General features: G+C 41.4%; 3 protein-coding genes across 8 annotated transcripts in view; 1 reads left to right on the top strand and 2 right to left on the bottom strand.

The window, feature by feature from the left end:
• Window positions 1–21,832, top strand: part of SLC12A7 (solute carrier family 12 member 7) — a 121,647-nt gene that overhangs the window by 93,565 nt on the left and 6,250 nt on the right. For 4 of the 6 annotated variants that reach the window (XM_053397189.1, XM_053397188.1, XM_053397187.1 and 1 more), the window contains 2 exons: window positions 582–715; window positions 1,201–1,928. The exons of 1 other annotated variant lie outside the window; for it this stretch is intronic. In XM_053397189.1, the coding sequence (XP_053253164.1) occupies window positions 582–715; window positions 1,201–1,292 (226 nt within the window). In that variant the 3' untranslated portion in view covers window positions 1,293–1,928. Of the gene's footprint in view, window positions 1–581; window positions 716–1,169; window positions 1,929–21,832 lie in introns of those variants that run through there. One more of the 6 variants, XM_053397190.1, reaches the window with a different exon arrangement.
• Window positions 9,324–16,962, bottom strand: CAVIN4 (caveolae associated protein 4). Its single transcript, XM_053397199.1, has 3 exons — window positions 16,119–16,962; window positions 9,737–11,493; window positions 9,324–9,696 (listed from the first exon to the last, which is right to left on the bottom strand). Exons 1-2 carry the CDS (start codon window positions 16,530–16,532, stop codon window positions 10,837–10,839), a joined length of 1,071 nt encoding a protein of 356 aa, XP_053253174.1. The 5' UTR covers window positions 16,533–16,962; the 3' UTR covers window positions 9,324–9,696; window positions 9,737–10,836.
• TMEFF1 (transmembrane protein with EGF like and two follistatin like domains 1) overlaps window positions 17,076–21,832 on the bottom strand; it is a 75,524-nt gene continuing 70,767 nt past the window's right edge. Inside the window, exon 10 of the mRNA XM_053397198.1 lies at window positions 17,076–18,427. Within this exon, the coding sequence (XP_053253173.1) occupies window positions 18,343–18,427 (85 nt within the window). The 3' untranslated portion in view covers window positions 17,076–18,342. The remainder of the gene's footprint in view (window positions 18,428–21,832) is intronic.

The raw sequence follows: 21,832 nt of genomic DNA, 5'->3' as shown, positions 1-21,832 counted from the left end.
CGTAGAAAGGATGTTGCAGAATTAGAACAAATACGGAGAAGGGCAACCAAAATAATCAGGCTGGAGAAAGTCTCCCGTGCCACTAGGCAGTTCTCAGCAGATTATTCCTGATGGAAAATGTGATTCACTGAGAAAAAATGGGTTTCTTGCCCTTGCTCTGTGTCAATGTAAGAATGAAGAAGTCATTGATGAAAGAACCCTTAAAGGAGTAAATTCACTTTGGTAGCCTTTTGACATAGAAAAAGTGCAAAAAAACAATAACAATTCTATGCTACTTGGAACAAAATGATTCATCACTCCTTGATTTAAATTTTGCAGGTCTACAGAAAGGCCAGATATATTTGTTTCCAAAGCTAGATGCAGTCCACAAGCCCAACAGTTGACTAGACTTCATAGACACTGTGCTCAAGTATTTTATTTTATTTTATTTTTAGGAAATGTCATGGCATTACCTGCTGATTACTAAGCATTTGCTATGTTGTATGGCTTAAGATATTTTTGGCTGCAACAGTAACTTTTTCCTTGCACTTACCAGTAAGATTGTGCTGGCTGATCCATCTCTAATTGTTGCTATGTTGTAGGAACCAGTCGAATGTGCGAAGGATGCACACTGCCGTCAAGCTCAATGGAGTTGTGCTAAACAAGTCACAACATGCCCAACTGGTGTTACTGAACATGCCTGGTCCTCCAAAAAACAGGCATGGGGACGAAAATTGTATCCTTTTTTGGTGCACTTTAGGCATAAAAGCAGCCATCCAGCAGCACCCAAAATCTGTTATGACATATTAGAATAAGATGAGAGAAATATTGAATAGAACTGTATGAAATAAAGGCAGTTGACCTATTATGCAGGGGAGATAAGTGATTAAATAACAGTGTGGGAAGTCAGTTACATAATGATAAAATCTCACACTTCCTGCTTCCGGATAAATCTACAATTTACATTTGATAACAGGTAACAGAAATTCCCATTTTACTTTCCCATGTGGAACTGAAGTTGAATTTGGGAATGAGAGTGATTTGCCCAGTGAGATCATCGCTGATCAGAGGTATGAAGTCGGGCAAAGCAAGCTATTTTTTGCTAACACATACCTTAAGAGAGATTCAGTTTGGGTGTGAGAAGGGGAAGTATATAATCACCATAAGGTTTCGGTACAATTTTATTCCAGGTCTTAAAACCTTGACTACTTTGCCATCCAGATATGGAGTTCTTGGAAGTTTTGACAGAAGGCTTGAACAGAGTGCTCTTGGTACGAGGAGGAGGTCGTGAAGTTATCACCATTTACTCCTAATAATTTTCCTGAACACACCGATATCACTACACATAACATCTGTTTCCGGAATTAAATGTGGGACTTTGGCAGATCTTGTTGGGACTAATGACTTTTGCCCAGCCCTATTTATTGCATATGAAATAGAATCAAACAGTTGAATCCTCTCTTTTTTTCTTTTATAAAATTATGTAAGCAAAATTATTTCCTACATAGATCTCTAAAATGTGTCTTTATTGAATAAATGTATTATATGCTTGTATATTTTTTTAATGTAGAAAACTGGGAGACGATATTTTTTTGTTGTTCTGGGGATTAGGGTGGGACATAGAGGGGCATACTTTTTGCACATAGCTCCTAGTAAATACAATAGCTGCTTCTTGGACATAGGAACAGACTCCTAAGTTTGTACTACTTTTTATAATGATGGTTTTTAAAAAAGAAAATGAAGAATGGGGCTTCCAGGAACCATTTTATAAGAGTCTGGCCTACATATTTTGTACCGTTGACCCTGCTGACTGGAAGCGGGTTCTGTCTCCTTACCAAGTCTCTATGGTTCTGTATTCATTTTAATCCACAACTCTGTGAATTGTTTAGCATTGTATTTTAATTAAAGATCACTGGTTGAATAAAAGCCCTTTGATTTAGGAACCACAATTTTGACTACTTGAAAGTGGCCCTTATGAGTCCAGGCTTAAATTGTTGCGGAAAGCTGAGTCTACCTTAAAAAGATAATACTTCACTTACAAATACAGCAAGATCTAATCTTATTTTTGGAGTGTCTTGTTTTTAAGGTTTTGAACCCCAGCTCTTAGTTTTTAGGAGAGAAGAAAGGAAGGAATCCACTAGAATAAATCATTTAAGCCTTTGAAGTTACACATGTCCAGCTGCTGTAGGGAAATGGAAGACATCAAAATGCAAAAACTTGACAACTAAGAATACCCTGCTCTTAAGCAATATTGACTGGACCCTATAAATGGCAAAATAAAAGTCTAAAATTCATTCTCTAATATACTTGCCTACCTATAAGCTGCATAATACCCATTTCATTTAGTAGGCAGGGAGTGGCTGGAGTTTGGCTTCTTCCTCAAATTTCTGGTAAACTCCTGACTTCACCAGATCAACACATGCCCACTATCAGTCTTCCATCCTCTTGGGCAGTAGCATGACTCTTCCACTTCCCTGACTTCCTGCACCAAAAGCATAACTTTATATTTCCACTCCATATTGGAAGGGGGCTCTTTTGGAGACCCAAATGCGAAACTGAAATATTATAAATATTTCGTACAGGTGCAGGTAGAATCAAGCAATTGAGAATTAAATACAGCAGCTGTTGAGTGCTAAATAAGTGCACTTGGTAACAGCACCAGCAGTGTTATTAATATTACTTAGTTAAAGTGAATATTCTGGAAATTTCACCATGAGAAAAACCTTAAGTGTTTTTTAATGACTTTTGTGGGTTTTTTTGTAGAGGGGGTGGAAATGCAAATAAATAGAATATTGAATTACTTATTAGATCAAACCTTTTCACATTTAAAAATGTATTGTGCATAAGTTAGGTTGGCATCCATCTTGGGAGACAATGGAAGAGTGTGCCTTCAAGGGTTATGTCAAACAATTGGAGAGTTGCATGCATGCTGTGTCTGTAGAGATGAATACAGGACAGACATGTTTTGTTGCAGCTGGGGCAGATGAAGGCATCTCTTCTTTCTGGGTTCCTCCCAGTGGTCATTCCTCCTCTGGTCACTGCTGTGGATCGTTTAAGAAATGTATTGTTCGTAAGTTACCCATGCATGAAATTAGATCTGTTTGATATAGTGGTAAGATTTTTCAAACAATAATTGCAAATATAACCATTCTTAGAGATGGGATTGCAAGCTTCTACTCTCAGCAAGGTACCTGTAACGCAGAAAGAGAAGAAACTGATTTTTCTGAAGAGAGCTTAGAAATGAACATCTGAATCACAACATGATTTCACAGATCGTGTGCATGGAAGCTGATAGGATAGTTCAGTGCCCACACACTGGAGATTCAAGACACATCTGATGTTTCACCAGGTACGTAATGTACATAAGACCAATTAGCACAATCCTTAACTCTCAGAATTGGTTTGTATGGGATGGAGAGCATGGATAGGTTCCACGTGCATTGGGCATATCTTTGAACACATAACCAACTGGGTTCAGGAACAATGCTGTAACCCTGGGTGTGCATGTGCATTTGTGTGGCTGGCTGGTTCGTGCAGTGTTGATTTTCCACCATACGTAGTTGCATCATTTTCAGAGCCATCTTTGTAGCTCTAGAATAAAAAAGTCCTCAGAGGTTTTCCATCCTGTTATCAAATTACTGCATATTGGGCCTTAGTGGGTAAAATCTTGACCTTGAACGTATTCCTGGGGGTAGTGAGCATTTTTGTACTGAGGCTATATTGACGTCAGCATGACCATTGTTAGGGAGTAAGGTTATTGGCTGTTGATCTTTGAAATCTGGATAGATGAATAGTACCCATTTACTGTACTGTATATTAGTTAACGGGTGGGATGGGGATATGTGAAAGCTAATTACTTTTAGCATTTCACATAAATATTACGGCTCACAAGTTTTTATTATGCAATGAATGCTATTATGCTAGCAGTTGCTTCATCCCCTATCATTAGTTTGTTGTTTCTGTAGTTTATTTTTGTAACTTTGTCGTGATTGTTGCAATCATTAGGGATGTTCTAATTACTTATTGATTGTCCATAACGTATTTCACAGTTGAAGTCATACAGTGCTCCAGATAACTCCATGAACAGTTTGAAATTTGTCCTCTCAAGTGACCTTAATAGGGTGCTTTGAAACACATCACTTCACTGTCGTCATAGGCTTAGAAAGTGTCTATTGCTTTTGAAAAGTAGAAGAATTTCAGAGGTACTGTAGTTGGTCAATTTCTTAGAAGGGAATGGCTATTTTAAGAAGAATTGCTTATGTATCTTTTAACATGTAAAATGTTTTCCTGTGTTTTCTCTTCTCAACCCTGTGAATTTATGACTAAAACCCTTATTTCACAGGAAAAGGGTTGGCATACTAACCAGTGAACTTCTTGTGCCTAAAGGAGGATGGCTCATTTAGTTGAGTTAGCCAACCTGAGTGAAGAGTGGATCCATGTGTTCCTTTTCTTTGCCTCCAAGGAATTTTTGGCATTTGTTGTTGTTTAGTTGTTCAGTCGTGTCCGACTCTTCGTGACCCCATGGACCAGAGCACGCCAGGCACTCCTGTCTTCCACTGCCTCCCGCAGTTTGGTCAAACTCATGCTGGTAGCTTCGAGAACACTGTCCAACCATCTCATCCTCTGTTGTCCCCTTCTCCTTGTGCCCTCCATCTTTCCTAACATCAGGGTCTTTTCCAGGTAGTCTTCTCTTCTCATGAGGTGGCCAAAGTATTGGAGCCTCAGCTTCACGATCTGTCCTTCCAGTGAGCACTCAGGGCTGATTTCCTTAAGAATGGAGAGGTTTGATCTTCTTGCAGTCCATGGGACTCTCAAGAGTCTCCTCCAGCACCATAATTCAAAAGCATCAATTCTTCGGCGATCAGCCTTCTTTATGCTCCAGCTCTCACTTCCATACATCACTACTGGGAAAACCATAGCTTTAACTATACAGACCTTTGTTGGCAAGGTGATGTCTCTGCTTTTTAAGATGCTGTCTAGGTTTGTCATTGCTGTTCTCCCAAGAAGCAGGCGTCTTTTAATTTTGTGGCTGCTCAGTGGCTCAGTTGAGATTATTTTGCTGGATATTCTGCATAGAAATCACTACCCTATGGTCTAGTCCCACCTTACTCTGGCAACGTCTGTAAGAAAAAACTGGGTGGATAGCCAAAAGGCATGCCATGATGTGATTTAGGACACTCGTTTAGTTCTTACAGATATTCCTGGAGAAAGGTTCAGGGGGTGTATTGCTTCAGTAGCTTATGGATGTTGCTTCCACAGAATCTGTTTGGACAGAGGTTGCAGAATTTTGGATTGCACCATTTTAGAGTGTAAATGCTTATCAGGTAGGAAAGCTTCCACTGTAGCTCTCTCCTTGATGTGCTAGTTTCCTCTATGCAGGGGACTCAAGCAAATAATAGCCCCAAATTTTATCACTTTGTTCGACACAATACACATTTCATTCTCGCTATAATCTACTTACATGGAAGATGGACAGCTTTCGGCTTTGAGTGCCAGCTTTAGAGAAGTGAATGGGGTGGTTTATTTTAAATTATAAAATGCTATCTAATCGAGTGCCCTTGATAATGTCCTTCAGATTTTTTAAAAAAATGCTCTCACACCAGCCTTTCACACTCAGGGTCAGCTGATTCTCATTACTTCCTAAGCAACCACTACTATCTACTGATAGTTTTAGGGTACTGACCCCACCAGCCGACTCCTGAGAAATGGGGGTGGTTCTTATCCTAAAGCCAAGGTGCATGAAAACCATTTGAAAAGTAATACTGCCATTGTTGGAAGTGGGAGTCCCCCAAAGTTGACCAGCCTATCTTAGGTTCTCTTCCAAGACAGAAAGGGCACTATGAAGCCCCAATGTGGTTTTAGTAGAACTCAAGCACTATGGTTTCCCCCAACCCTTTTGAGTTGATCTTTTTGTGCTCCCTCTCAGTAAATTTCTGCTGCTAAATGAGTCAACAGCTTGACCTCTGGATAGGCATGGGTTTGTTTTTTTGCTGGCAGGGGAGCTTCTCAAATCAGCAAAGAACTAGTCGAATTTGGCCGCTAGCAATAGTGATTGCAAACTCTTGAGAGTCCCATGGACTGCAAGAAGATCAAACCTCTCCATTCTTAAGGAAATCAGCCCTGAGTGCTCACTGGAAGGACAGATCATGAAGCTGAGGCTCCAATACTTTGGCCACCTCATGAGAAGAGAAGACTCCCTGGAAAAGACCCTGACGTTGGGAAAGATGGAGGGCACAAGGAGAAGGGGACAACAGAGGACGAGATGGTTGGACAGTGTTCTCGAAGCTACCAGCATGAGTTTGACCAAACTGCAGGAGGCAGTGGAAGACAGGCGTGCCTAGCATGCTCTGGTCCATGGGGTCACGAAGAGTCGGACATGACTAAACAACTAAACAACAACAATAGTGATTGTCTCCTTGGCCATCATTTTTGGGGATGATGAATGGACTAAAGGGAACCTTCTTGAGGGGCAGTGTGCCCTCAGATGTGTGACAATCCTGTCAACAATCTGGCATCTTTAATGGGATTATGCCCACCGCAGAATTGAGCTGGTCTGCACTCCTGTTTATCAAATGTTCAATGAGTAATCTTCAATGATATTGCAGCTGACAAGCAGTGCAGTGGAACAGAGTGGCAAAGATACTGCTGTAGTTATGTGCTGTGTATTCTCTTTGGGGAAAGAATTTATTTTAAAAGCCTCAAAAATCCAGAGATAAAGCTTAGTATGAATTAAAAACAAGATTCAGATTCTCACCTCGTCCATTCTTTTGCTTATTTACCAATTGTAGACCACTTGCTACCAGACATTTATTCCAACAAACAGGAGGGATTCCAAGACAGATCATGGCAATTGCCAAGCTGGCTGTAGCTTTGTAATAATAATTAATTAATTAAAATAATAATTTTATTTATATGCCACCCATCTGACTGGGTTGCCGAAGCCCCTTTGCAGTGTGCTTCTGCAAAGGGCAGGAGTAGCGATTGATGGATCAGTCTGTTTTCAGTCCATTTCAGCTTTGCATGTGTTCAGTCTGCTCCATCTTGTTTCCATGTTAAATTTGCATTTTTATAGAAATAATCTGCACAAAAAATCCATATTTAAATTAGCACATTGAAACATTTTCTCACAAAATCCAGAGTCCTAAACCTATTTTCTATGAAAATGTGCATTTCTCGATGTATTTTATCTTAAAAAAGATGTATTTTAAAATGCATTTCTTTATATTTTTGGAGCAAGGATTGCATGACAGAGAGGCACAGATAACTGAAGGATAACTGAAGTTCCAATCCATACGTTAGTCCTGGAGAGACAGGTCAGGTCAGTTCACATACGAATTCACAAAGAATTCAGCATCTCTGGGCAAAAGTGAAAGCCGGTTGGAGTAATTCTCCAAATGCACAATCAGCAAGCAGCTTGGCCCCCCAGCTGCCTACCCAAGTTGTGCAGTCAAGACAGTATCCTCGCTCCCATTAGTGCTGGGTTGCTGCTGCTAGAACAGAAAGCTGATGCGTGCAAGCAGTATTTTCTGTATAATTTCCCTGACATTACTTTGGTGGTTCTAGTCCCCATTCCAGCTTCAAAAGCTGCATAAACAGAAGTGTAATGGAGGGTTTGAGCCTCATTTCAAACTCATCTAATTGTTACAGAGGAATCTTAAGAGCCTGGGGGTGGGTGGGTGGGAGAGAAGGGGGGTATTTCTGTTCAATTTGGGGGGAAAACATTAAAACACCATGTGTTTCTTCGGCAGCTGAATAAGGGAAATGGAGGAGACCTATAGGCTTGGGCTGAAGAGGAACATGACCAAGAGAGCCAAAGTTGGTCAGGTGAAACATAATTCCATGTGTGTCTGCTGTGTCCTTGCAATAGGACTAGACAACATTAGGGAAAAAACGACACCTTGCTTTTGTGAAGAGGGGCTGGTGGGTGGAATTGTGGTGGTTTTTTTAATGTTACATATTTGGATAACAATACACATGTTCCAGGATCTATTTTGCTATTAAGGACATTTCTGTAGATCTGTTCTAATGGGATAATTTAAAAATCTGCCACAGAATTCAGATGAAATGTTTCCAAGACAAATTCAAGCACAGTGCTGAGATTTTTATTTAAAATAAGAAAATTATCCATCTTTGTGTTCCAGTTAATGCTCTGCAAATTGATCATTGGACGATTTGGCACAGCGGAGTAGGAATGTTGTCTTCTTCTGTAGGTCTGAATATGTACGTAAGAAGCAGGTTTTAATTCAGTCCTCTTTTTTATTTTAGAGCTAATCCCTGTGTTCCAAGTTGGGGATAAACAGTAAATCGTGCAAAGTACAGGTTAAATAAGATCATGAACTAAGATCATATTGGTTCTTTAATGAAATTTAAGCTGGCAACAAAACCTGCATGTCAGCATAGCTTGTAAAGAAAGATCAACAAGTTCCATCTAAAACAGTAATAAATTATTTCCATTTGGTACCACTTTTGTCTTTTACAATGTGTGGAAATATAGTTACAGTACGTCTGAAGCAGGCTTTCTCCCTTATACAGCCCTCTCTTGTGTGTTCCATTGCAATGAAGTCACACATCTCAATCTGGAAACATTAATCTACTTTGAAATTGTTGCACCACCAAAATACGTAGTGTAGCATTACAGTGGCACCTCTAGTTAAGAACTTAATTCGTTCCGGAGGTCCGTTTTTAACCTGAAGCTGTTCTTAACCTGAGGTACCACTTTAGCTAATGTTCATAACCCGAGGTACAACTTCTAGGTTAGCAGAGTCTGTAACCTGAAGCATTTGTAACCCGAGGTACCACTGTACTCTCTCATAACCACTGTTACTTGTGTCCTATAGCTAAGTGCTAACACAGTACACAGTATTCTAGATGTGACGTTCAAGACTATATATCCCTTGCAAGCACAGAAAAATCCTTTGCATATTGGCCATAGGCTCCTGCATCCTGAGAATCCCAGATTTTGTTTTTAAAAAGCAGGTTTCTAGCCCATATTAGACAAGCTATAGTATGTGGGAAATGAATCATGAGGAAACTCCCATAACTAGGGAAAGAGGGAGGGAGGGAGAGGAGGGTGCTCAGTAGCACTGCTGATAGTAAGAGGCAAAGCATCAGTAGTTTAAATAGCTCACTGACCCCCTCCAAAGAAACTAGCAACAATCATGGCAACAACAAAACCACAGGTCACACAATACATTGTTGCTCGATGTAGATTTGGTGTTGTCTTTTTTAAGGCTTGGAGTGTAGTCAATGCTGGAACCACAAAACTGGGCAAAATCAAGGAACTCTTATTTCCAAAGGGTGATCTTTTGCAGGTCTTTAGGGATACATGCTTTGACACGAAAATAATCAGTCCCTTTTGTAAATATATTTAGTTAGAAGTATGGAATACAGCAACCAGAAATGTTGAAGGAGCCATGCTGCTTCAGTGCCCACTGGATAGACAAAGGGATTCAAATTTGAATGGAAAATAAGAACCATGACAAGGTGTTTCATACATGTTTAGGGGGTGGGGGCGGCAGGGGATATTACAACAAATGACAGCCATGGGTAGGTCTGGCATATTCACACTTCTGAATTTAAGCCCAATATTCTTTTTCGGGAATATTCACCTCACTATTATTTCCCTGAATCCTTCATTCTACCTACCTACCAAGTTGAATCACATAAAATCCACACACAAGAGATGGGCTGAACTAACAATTGATCTAACCCAACATCCTGTTTCCCACAGAAGTTAACCAGATGTTTCTGGGAAGACCACATGCAAGACCAGAGGGCAACCCCCGTCTTTAGTGGTTGCTTGTCCCAGCTCTGGTACCCAAGGCCTCCAAACATGAATGTCCCATTTAGCTGTTTCTCCACAATGTTGCCTCCTGAGAAAACGAGGCCTGCGGTCACTGTTTTTGACCAGGCCTCTGTTTTCTTCCAGTGTCTTGCCAATATCACTGAATTCCCTTTCGCATCCCTAGTAGATTCCTCATAGCCTTTCCATTGCCACAGACGGCTCTCTCTGACTATAGTCCAACAACCAACCAACTTTGCTACAGCTTTTCTAGAACAACCTTCGTCTGGCATTTCTGCTTAGGATGAAAAGAATTTAATCGTTCAACTGTAGCCTTCAAGAAAAGCAAGTTACCTGTTACTGAACTCATTTTCTCCCACCCCTGCCCCTTGGTGGAAGAGTCTGCCTGAGTAATGAGTCATTTAATTAGATTTGCACTGTTTGGTTGTCATTGTGCATAAAATACAGATACAGAAGACTAATGAAGGAACTGATGCCATTAAGATGCCTCCCATTAGTAATACCTGTTAAGATAAACGGCATTTATGTATATACATCAAAGGGGATCAGTTCCTCATTTCTACAGGGTTACATCAGATGATGATCCATTGCTTATAAACAAAAAACAGTATATACATATTGATATATTTTCCTCACATACCAGTAATTTAAACAACACACACCTATCTCAAATAGTGGTTTCCAAACTACGTTCCTGGACGGCGTGGTGTTCCTTGAGAGTTTATCAGGGATTCCTCAATAGAAACATTTGTGACAACCAAGGACAAAGCTCTTGAAGGAGAGCTTGTCTGCCATCATTTATCATGCTGGGGAAGTTTTGTATGTGTCCTGCAACATGCCCTCGTTTCATGTGGCACCCCAAATGAATGGAGTGTGCTCTTGAACATGCCCCAGAATCTTCTGCAAAGAGCCAAGGTTTTCTCCAAGGTTTCATCAGCAGGCAAATCAGTTCAGAAGAAAGGGCTACTTGAAGGAAGTTTGAAAACCGCTCTTCTACACCTACCCAAGTTGAAGGGATTGCTCCTTCCCTACCACAGTAGACAGGGATTTGCTATTTAGGCAGATTGCTTCAGATCCAATAGAAGGACATCCTCATCTTCTTTTGCCTCCTGCTTGAGCACTATTTTTTCAGGAGTAATCACTATCTTCTCTTCGGCCTGAGAAGGACCTTTTGATCCACCACCTTTGTCTTTCTTCACTTTGGTTATTACCTCTGTGTAGGAAATTTCTTCAGAGACTGGCTCGGCATCCCCACTATCAGCTGTTGTTGTTGTATCGCCAGTAGCCTCTTGGGTTCCATCTTGACCTTCAGCCATTGCCTGCTCTTTAGGTTTCTTCTTCTTCTTGAAGGTCTCCTTGGTTGGTGCTGCATTGGATATATTTTTCTTAAATCTTATCCCAGTTTGCCTCAGCCTCTCTCCTGACTGCCTTATTCGCTCTCTCCTCTCTGGCGTCACTATTCTAGTTCGGAGCCTGTCCACCCTCTTGCCAAAATTTTGCCTTGTCTTCTGGAGGTTCTCTCTTGAGAAGGCCTTCTTTATATTGTTGATACGTCTCATGCCTGACTTCTTAAACCGGGCTGCTTTGCTTTCTTCTATGTAATACTCCTCATCAGAAGAAAGATCGTCAGGTGGGCAGAAGGCATCTCCTAGGTGTTCCCCTTGTGTCCGGTCTTTGATAACTGACAGAGACAATGGGCACGGAATGTCCTCCTGCAAGTGAAAGCACAATGTGTCAAAAAGGGCTTCTTGTTGAGGGAGGAATGGAATAAAGGTGCTTTCAGATGGCCAGCTCCTTAGCAATTGCTGCACCAAAACAAAATATACCTCAGAAGGGCTTGGCAGGCAGAAGATGCCAGATTCAATCCCTGGATAGCCACAGCCAGCCAGTGTAGACAATAGACTCAGTATAAGCTTCCTATGTTCATTATCATTGTTTTATCTTCTGTGCTGCCTCCTATGCTAGCTCCCTGCCCCCCAGCCAAAAAAAAGCATTAGGTTTCTTTTGTATTTCTCTCCCTTGGGCCAGGCAGATATAACACTGATGATCAATAAGGAGTGGACCATGGCATCGCATGTTTTCTGCCATCTTCAACTCCTATCCTCCTCTTCGGCATGAGCCAAATTCCTGGTTAGTCTCTTACAGACATTTAAGAGTGTCACTGTCACACTCAACCATGGCTAGGAGAATCGGTCCAAAGAATCGATCCATTTGGTAAACCATGGTTAGGTCACACATAGTGCAACAGAGCTGCAAAGCCTTAGAAGGGTAAAGTAGCCAGAGGCTGGTGGGGCATTTTATCTGCTTTATCTGACAATCTATTCATCAAGTAAACTGAATATATTACACGCAGCACCAATATTTCATTTAAGCTTGCAGGGGAAGTGGGAGAGGGCCTTCTTGGTGGCTGCTCCCAGAAATTTGACTAGCTCCCTCCTTGTAGAGGAGGGACTTTTTTGATCCAACAGGAACGGACTGCTTTTAATGAAAGGGCTGGTGTCATTATTTGTATTTTTTACTTTTATAAGTAAAGTACACACTTTTATAAGTGTGTATGTGTGTATAATTTATCAAAGTTTAATTGTTTTTAATGAATACTTCCCCCCTCCAATGTTTTTAGCTGCTATTATTTTTATCTGTAAGCTGCCTTGAGTGTCAGGGGAAAAGGTGGGACATCATTATTATTATTAAAATTTTGATACTCCGCCTTTTGATCTCCAAGGACCACCTTGGCAGCTATGGCAGTGTGCAATGGAAGAAGCTATTCAAAAAATTCCTGTGTGCCCGTCCCAGTTTTAGTAAATGCCATGCACTGATTTTGCTCCTGTCCTTTTTTGCTGATGCTAAAGTCACTCCAGGCCTCCAGTGCAAAACAGGGAAGCCACCCTGTTGACTTTTGCACATTCCAGGGCCCTGCCCTGCTGCAGATGGCATGGAAAACATCTGAATAGATTGCAGGAACTGGGTGCAGCATCAGCTAAGAGGTAAAAAGAGAATGCTGGATACTCCTTTTGGACTGTGAGGGAGTGGATGGGGTGTCATTAGCAAACTTGACTGTATAACCATTTGGCATAGTCTGTGATTACTGATCACATCTGATCAATAATCACATAATCACATTTGATTTCTCAATGTAGTTTGATTTTTTCTAAACATGACTGAGGGGAAATGTTATGTTATAAATATAGCAAAGGGCCATTTCACACATTGTATAGCCAAAGAACCTGGTTGGCTACTCAACCAAGTTGACACAGCTAATTCCACATTCCCGACTGCCACATCAACACATTATGGCAGTTAGGTGCACACTATTTAAAAAATGCTCTAAAACATAAATGAAACTAACAAACTCCTAACCATTGCATGGAATACTAAAGAACAAAGATGACAAGTCGCTGTGTAGAAACAAAGAAAAAAATAGAGGGAGGAAGATTCAGAACATACATGCACAGTGCAATCCTATCGAGACTTCCTAAGGAGTAGGAGAATCTAGTTCCAGGTAAACACGCATAGGAGTGCCCTGTAAATTTCCCTTTGGAATAAATGGAACTTTAAAGTTTTGATCCTATCAAAAGCCAGCGGTAAAGTTGGGAAATTTTAGACTGGCTGTAATGGTTTAAGGGAAGGGAGCTCTTTAGATGGCATTCTGCCCCAAAGTCCTGCTGTGGCTGAACCACTATCAGAATCCCTCAACACAGTAAAGAAATTGCATAGATAGATAAACCATTCACTCACATATATATAGTATATTTAAGGGAGGGAGGGAGGATTCTCTCTCTCAAGGATCTCTGAAGTCCTTTCCCTGAATGTCCAATTGTCATATCTGTAAGTCTCTGTTCCCTTTACATTACATAAAGAGATCTAAGGGGAAATGTGCAGGCAGAATTCTATGCAATTGCCTGGGAAATCTGCAGCTTTCTGGTGTTCTGGCCAGTGATGGCAAAACTGCTGGAGATGAACGACAACAAGCACTTGGCACCTTGTTCACAGCCTACTATTCTCTACCTGGCAATAGCTCCCTAGGATCTGAGGTGGGAGGTTTTTCACAGTCAGCCCTGATATTTGAGACCCTTTCCACCAGAGAGACCTAACCTGGGATCTTCCTATGCAAAGCATGTTCTTGGCAACTGAGCTATGGGCCCAACCCAAATTTCTGGCCGCCGGCCAGGCAGCTGTTTTTTTTCTAGAGAGAACATTTCATTCTCCACAGGCACAATCTACCACTCAGGGATTTGCCTGCCACTAATTTTGAGATTATTTCCAATATTTGCAAAAATATCATAGGTGGTAAAATCCAGATCATCTCATCTGAGATCTCAGCAGGATTATACACCGGCCTCATTTGCATGTGACACTAAGCCATAGTTTAGAGTGTCAAATGTGCCACACACTTGCATAGTGCTCCATCATATAGTCCAACCCCTTGCAATGCAGAAATGTGCAGCTGTCCCGTACAGGGATTGAACCTGCAACCTTGGCATCATCAGCACAGCTCTTTAAACACCTGAGCTATGCCCACCACTCCTCCTCTAGGGTAGCTGCAAAGAGCTCTGGGGTAGCTGCAAGGAGTTCACTTCTGTCACAGTCTAGTACGTCTTCTGAAACATTAATGGGGTTTAATGTCAACTATGGTTTGTTTAAACAAGCCAGCCTCGGGACCCATGCTCTGAAGTTGGCTTGAACCAAATGACAGCTACCCACAGCTAGTGTGTGCTATAAGTAGCATGCAGCGCTCTCCCCATCAGTGCCCCATGCTTTAGAGTTGTTGCCAAGTTTAGCGGAAGGCAGGGATGCAGCAGGCTTGATTCTGTGCCATAGCTAAGAACATAGACCATCCTGTCCAGTGAGCATGCTGCACATTGACCATGTACTAATATAGTAAAGGTTGCTCTTGGTCTCCGAACATCAGTGGATTTCTGCACCTCACAGAAGAGACATGCCACGGGGATGTAGAGCTACTAACTTTATAAGACTAGAAAATTCTCACTTCATTTTTTTGCCTAATGTTCTACAAATATATTTTCAAGTACCAGTAGTTTTGGCAGAGCTTGTGTGTGTAGAAATGACTAGAGTCTGCAATAAGCTGCAATGTGAATGGATAATTTCAAAAGATTTTTTTGTAATAGTGAACTACCATTTAACCCATAGGGAGAAGCAGTTGTACAGGGTGATAAAGGAAATTTTGCCTTCATACCCAACTATGTGCACTTTGCAAACTTATTTCCTTGGAAATAGGCCTCATTGAATTTTTTTGGAACCACAGGCTTGGTCCAGTCAAAGTTAATCACTTTTTAGTCCTGCTGATTTCAATGAAAGAGAATTAACACAGTATTTAACTCTGCCACTGAAATCGATGGGACTAAGTATCTTTAAAGAAGCCATTCACATGCAAGAAATTATTTAAGTGTCAATCACTTTTCACAATCTGAACCCTAACAGCCTGGCAAATCTAGATTTTCCCATCAATGGGTGTTTTTACAAGGAAGAAAACTGATGTTCTAATGGCTAGATGCTAAATATTCTCAATTCTGGGTGCCCTTATTGAGGATCCTGAATATCTCTTAAACATAGCACTGCAGATACAGGAAAGATCACTTCTGTGCCCCTGCATCTGAGCGCAAAAACAAGTCATTTGGGCACACTTGGAACATGAAATATTTGTGTATGCATCAAACACCTTCATTCAGCACAATAACTTTTCATTTCTTTCCACTTCAAGCTATTCTTGGGGTAAGTCATTTTGAGATCAGCAATTCCAAAGAAATCCTGAGAATGGTATGCAAAAGAGGCACCCCGGGAAGAGCTTAGAAGTAAATCTCTGAGGTGGGGGGATCACAACTTACAATAAGGTCCAACAACCAGTAAGCAAAATATAAATCAGCTTTTTTGAAAGCATAATTAACGGAAGGACTATGTGCAGAGAAATTCAGAGGTTTAGCACTCTAGTTAATTCTCTGGAAAAATAACAGGGATGACAGTCAAGCATGGAATACTCTGTCAAGATGCCCAAGCGCCTGCCCAGATTGCCTTTCACAGAGGCAACAAATAGTCCTTGCTGATCTACAGTTAATCTTATGCTGGCTGCCGAAGAAGCCTCTTGACACTAATAATAGACCGAGTGCTTTGCCACTGGCAGATTCATACTGCAACACGTTCAGAGGCAGAAATCAATTTTTCTAAAAATTAAATAAATCAAAAGCATATCACACACACTTGATATCGGAAAGGCTGCTTTTACCTCCCTCTGGTTTGTTAAGCAACCAACAAGGATGTCAGAAACGGTGATGAACGCGGCAGAAGCGATTGCAATTAAAACCAAACCCCAAACCCTGTTTACCTGGTAAATGACAACACGAAACTTGTTTTTCCGCAGCATTTCCTCTTGCTTGGCCTCAACCTTCTGCACGTTCGCGTTCTGCTTCTCGACACGTGCCCGCACTTCTTTGACACGAGCGCTCACTTTGCGGGTTTTCTCCAGCAGCTTGTTGACTGTGTAGCTGGTGTTGTTGTGGGCCTGAGCGAGCTTCAGAATGTCTATCTGAATGGTCTTGATGGCATCCTCCATTTCTCTGTGCCTCTCTTCAATGCGTTTCTGACTTGCCTGCACACTGTCCACAATGGTCGCCACTTTGTCCAGGACTCTGACAATGGTAAAGGCGGCATCTTGTTCCTCGTCGTCATCGTCCGGGACGCTGGGCAGGCGATTCTGGTGGATTTTATCCGCCTCCAAGGTGGCTTCGCGGTGATCCATACCGTCCCCTCTTCGGATTGCTCTACAGGAGCTGAAATATAAACGGCTCGCGGCAGCTGCAGCTCCAACTCCAGCGGGGCAGTTCTGGCACTGGAGCAAGAAGGTTGCTCGACAGCTGGTTTTAGGGGATGTTCAAAAGCAGGGTCTGAAACTTCAGCCCAGGAGACTTGTCAAATATTTATAACCACAAAACAGCCTCGCAGGATTGTTCAAGTGCTTTCTGTATGCAACATGAAACCTCTAAAATTAGGAAGCAAAGTTGGGGAAGGAACATACGTTCCAAGAATCACATATCTCTACCAATCAACTTTCTTGAGTTAATCCTGGAATAGTTAAGCAACTTATTAATTAAGCCAAAGAATGAACCGGCATGCTGTTAAAATCCACTGTTGCTTTTGTTTTAATTAAGCTCTTTTCTTGGGTGCAGGTGACGGGAGGGCATTCAACGTTTTCCAATGGCCTTTTGGCAACTGAAACGAAAAAGTGCTGCCACTATCTTCCAAACCTTCCAGTAAAGAATAAACAGACTCAGAACAGATTAAATATCGTGGGAAAACATTGTATTGACATTTCTTTCCAGTTCAAATATTGAAAGCCTTTTTATTGAACAAATTATTAAATCCTACATGCAGAATTGGAAAGCCTAAAACTACATGTTGAACAGCTGGAACACACCCTAGTTACATTTTAGCTCTGGATCTTCCAAACAACTACTAACATCCTATTAATATAATAACTACAACCAGCAGACTTTATTTGCATGAGACACATTCTTAGCTCTTGAAAAGTATTCTAGACAAGAGCTCAAATCTTTTATGGTATTTAATTTTTTTTTCCTTTTTTGCATTTTAATCACAAAGACTATACAATTTTATTTGTTGATGTGAAAACAGGTATCCTCTTTAGAAAACTGTAATAAGTATGAAAGCAGTTTAAATAGTGACCAACACAGGCTTAATCCCAATCATGTGAGTTTGCTTATTAAACATAACTTAAAAAAAATAAAAAATACACAAGTCTACCAAGACCTGTTTCTGCAGGGCAAATGCCCTTTGCTCTACTGGGCAAGCTTTCAAATTCAGAAATGTATATTATTATCATCATCATTATTTTACAATTTAAAAATAAAGTGTCAAATATTTATGAAGACGGTGGTGCTTTGACCCAGTCCATACATATTGGGCTGGATCTAGACTAAATTAGTTGCACTGAAATCATTATGACTAACTTGTTCCACTGATTTCAGTGAGAATTAAGTGCAACTGAATTAGTCTGAATTCAACCCGTTATAAATATGTAACAACTACACACAAGTACACATCTTCACAAGTCATGCGATTGGCAGTGTCTAAAAAAATCAGTTACTAACTTTCAAAAACATTTAAATATCTACGGTATTTAAACACAGTGTCTTCTAATTCCTTGTAAGAAAAGTACGCTGTAAACATCTTTACCCTTATGTCATGCCTTGTTTGCTAAGAAACAGGATGGGATCCATTTTGCTTTTTCTACAACCATTGGTGAAATGTCTCGGGTCCCAAAAATGTTACATTCCGTAAGTAAAGCACAAGTCTATTATTATAACCATGTGATACAATACAGGAAATAAACTACCGCATCTTCCAAATCATGAAATGAGAAGTTACTAGAGCAGTCCATTGCTGTCAGCTGCTTTCGGAATAAAACAAAACAGAGCTACACTAAAAAAAAAATGTCCAAAAATAAGGCCTCTGAAATAAATATTTCCATTCTTTTAAAAAAAGATAATAAAATTGTACATCACATGGGCATTGTAGGTATAAAAATTGCTCTAAACCATTCTGGATGACGTATCTGAAGTAAAGTGGCCTAGATTTTGCTTCTGCCGTCGTCCTCTGTTGTTCTTTGGGCATTTCCTTTTACCGGAAGCAGAAAAAGAAGGGAGGGAGTGGGGTGGGGTGGGGTGGGAGAAGAGAAATGATTTATTAACTGAGTGCATTTTAAAAGACCACTTTACGATTAATTCACAGACAAAAGCCTCCAGAACATTAAAGGCTGCATCATCCATCATTGACATCTGCTGCAAAAGCCACACGTGTTGTCGCTTTGGGGTTTACACACCAGAAGCACTACTAAGAATCACACTGTTTGTCACGCCCCTGCTCTGGCTGAAGCAGAGGGAGCTTGCGCTTCAAGTTGTACACTGCAGACTGCTTCCACCTGCACGTTTAGCCGCATGGGAGCCATACCCTCCAACATTTCTTCGACGAACAGGGACGTCCTAAGGAAAAGCAGGACATTCTGCGGTAAAATCAGAAACTGGGACGGCTTCTGTAAACCCGGGACTGTCCCTGGAAAATAGGGACCCTTGCAGTCACATGGGAGGAATCTTATACAGAAACTGAAAAATTGTCATCTGGTCCCGATATGGCCTACTACAGTGATAACCCACATCAGCTGCCCAGGTTCTCAGAACCAGATCACACCCTACATTTTAAATTCCAGTACGAAAGGTACCATAGCTAATATGGCAAAATGCGCACACTGTAACATCAATCATAAATGGAGCAAATGGGTTAAATGGCCGGTTTCCCCTACAAGAAAACCTGTCTTAATTCCTTCATCTCAATCTAAAAAGCAGTTCTAGTTTAACTCAGAAGATGCTACAACCCGTTTGTGGTCTGATGTAGGCTTAAGACCGTGGGCTAAGTTGGCTGCGATAGAAGTTGCTTATATATTTATTCCATTAGTCCACCCTTCCTTCAAGGAACTTTTGGGTGACATAAGAGAGGGTGTTCCCCTTTTCCTCTCCCAATAACCCACACGATAGAGTAGCTGAGCAGAAGTTACCATTTTGCCAAAGAAAACTGTAGTCATGGTTCAGCTGCAAAGTTACCGAATTCTATTTGGTTACAAATACAACATTGTGCCACTAATGGCACTGAGCTTGATGCGCCAAGATTAAAATGGTCTCTTGGCTATTTGGAAATCACATATTGCCCTAGCTAAGGCATACCAATTCCTTGGCCCTCTGGCTGAAGAGACTAATGTGGGCAGCACCGTTTGCCTCTGACTCGCCCAAGCCCAAAATTAACAGCTGGGGAAACAGGAGGGGGCCATTCAGAATGAGGGCAAACAAAACTTTTGAGGGATGAAAAAAATCAAGCATCTCTTAGCCAACGAGCCTCTATGAATCACAGCGAACACATTTTAACCATGATTATCAGCACAAATCAGGGACGCGGGTGGCGCTGTGGGTTAAACCACAGAGCCTAGGACTTGCCGATCAGAAGGTCGGCGGTTCGAATCCCCGTTGACGGGGTGAGCTCCCATTGCTTGGTCCCTGCTCCTGCCAACCTAGCAGTTCGAAAGCACCTCAGAGTGCAAGTAGATAAATAGGTACCACTCCGGCGGGAAGGTAAACGGCGTTTCCGTGTGCTGCTCTGGTTCGCCAGAAGCAGCTTAGTCATGCTGGCCACATGACCCGGAAGCTGTCTGCGGACGAACGCCGGCTCCCTTGGCCTATAGAGCAGGATGAGCGTCGCAACCCCAGAGTCGGTCACGACTGGACCTAATGGTCAGGGTTCCCTTTACCTTTACTATCAGCACAAAAGCTTAACAAAATATCCTCTCTCCCTTGATAACCATATGTGGCTGACATGTTGTGCCTGACATGTTGTGCCGGATTAAGAAACCTAAAGGCCGGTATATTATTATTAATAATAATAATTATTATTATTATTATTATTATTATTATTATTTATACCCCACCCATCTGGCTGGGTCCCCCCAGCCACTCTGGGTGGCTTCCAACAAAACACTAAAATACAATAACCTATGAGAAGCCGAGTCAAATATGACTGTATTCCTTGGTGCAGTTTACTTGGGGCTAAGCTGCATCTTTTCAGTGGGCTCATAAATGTGGTTTGAGAAAACCTACCTATGATGTACCTACACAGGAACTATCACTGGAGTCTTTCTGGATTCATGTTTTAGTCCTGATGTCAAGATCGAATACATGTACTTACTGACTTCCGTATGATCAGGCTGCAAAATGCATCTAAACCTTTTACCTCTAATCCTCTGAAAAAGCAACTCAGCACTGCTTGCTCCAGGACTCGCAGGCTGCCTCATTAGAGCCAAGCACTCAGGATTTCAGCAGAGTGCAGCAGCAAGCATGATGTTATCCCATTTTACTCAGCACCTGGTATGCACTTCCGAAGGTTTTCCAAACTCTGCATTTCATTTTTTTATACTAGCCCATTTTGGCTTTATTCCCAGAATGCAGTCCACTCCTCATATACTATTAAGAACTACAAGTTCCAGCTAAATCTTAAATGATGGGTGAGTGGGTGCGTTTCTGCCTAGCTGCAACTCTTCTACTGACTGATATTGTGTTGATTTCAATAACTGAGGGTGTAGACTGTCTTGGGCCATTTGTTGCCACTTCCAGGCCCTGACACATGATACAGCCAACTGTGGGGAAATGTTCCATCCCATCCTGCAAACTTAACAATGCCAAACATCTAGCAGCCTTATGATTAATTCACCAAGACCTTTTGCTGCAGGACATTTCCTTACGAGGTAACGAGCCATCTTATTTTGAGAAGTTATCATCCTGTTGGCTACCTTGTTTGCGGGTTTTAGTTTTTCTTGGTCTGGGAGGAACCAATAAAAGTAGCACTGTCGAAATTGTAGACCTAGTTACAAAAATTACGTGAATGAATAGGCCCAACCCAATGCTCCAATCCCCATGATGAGAGAGAGACATGTCTCCCTCACTTCTAACATGCGTGTACCATTGCATGTGCAGTGGACACGATGGCTTGCCTTTGAATGATTCTTCAAGAAGTGACATCATACATAATGGCCTATATTTAAAACCCCAGCCCCATATTGGCATTACATTCCTGGTGACACATAGGAACTCAAGATGTTCCTCCACCATGAGAACTGTTGGTAGTTCAGTGTAAGCCAGTAGACCATAAATGCAGAGAATGCTATCTTTGATATGGGTGTGGATGAATAGGCAATGGTCCTATAGAAGTATTTTAGGCCATGGCATGTATAACAGGAACAAGGAGAGATGTATACGAATATCATATCCTAGAGGAAAGATTTCCTCTCTACCTCTCTGCTGTGCCTAATCCATCTCTGGAGCTGAGCCAGAAGGAAGCAGCCAACATTGCACCCTGCTATGGAAAGATCTTCAGCAGATTTTGTGGTACATACAGAGTTGGAAGGAGGGGACATAATGGGAAAGTTTCATACTTGGCAGACTCAGAATTCAGTGCCAAAACACTACATGCAATGTCAGCACT

Source organism: Podarcis raffonei, chromosome 7 (assembly GCF_027172205.1).
Source record: "Podarcis raffonei isolate rPodRaf1 chromosome 7, rPodRaf1.pri, whole genome shotgun sequence".
Lineage (NCBI taxonomy): Eukaryota > Metazoa > Chordata > Lepidosauria > Squamata > Lacertidae > Podarcis > Podarcis raffonei.
Note: the sequence above shows the minus strand (reverse complement) of the source record. Positions and strands in the feature narration are given on the sequence as shown.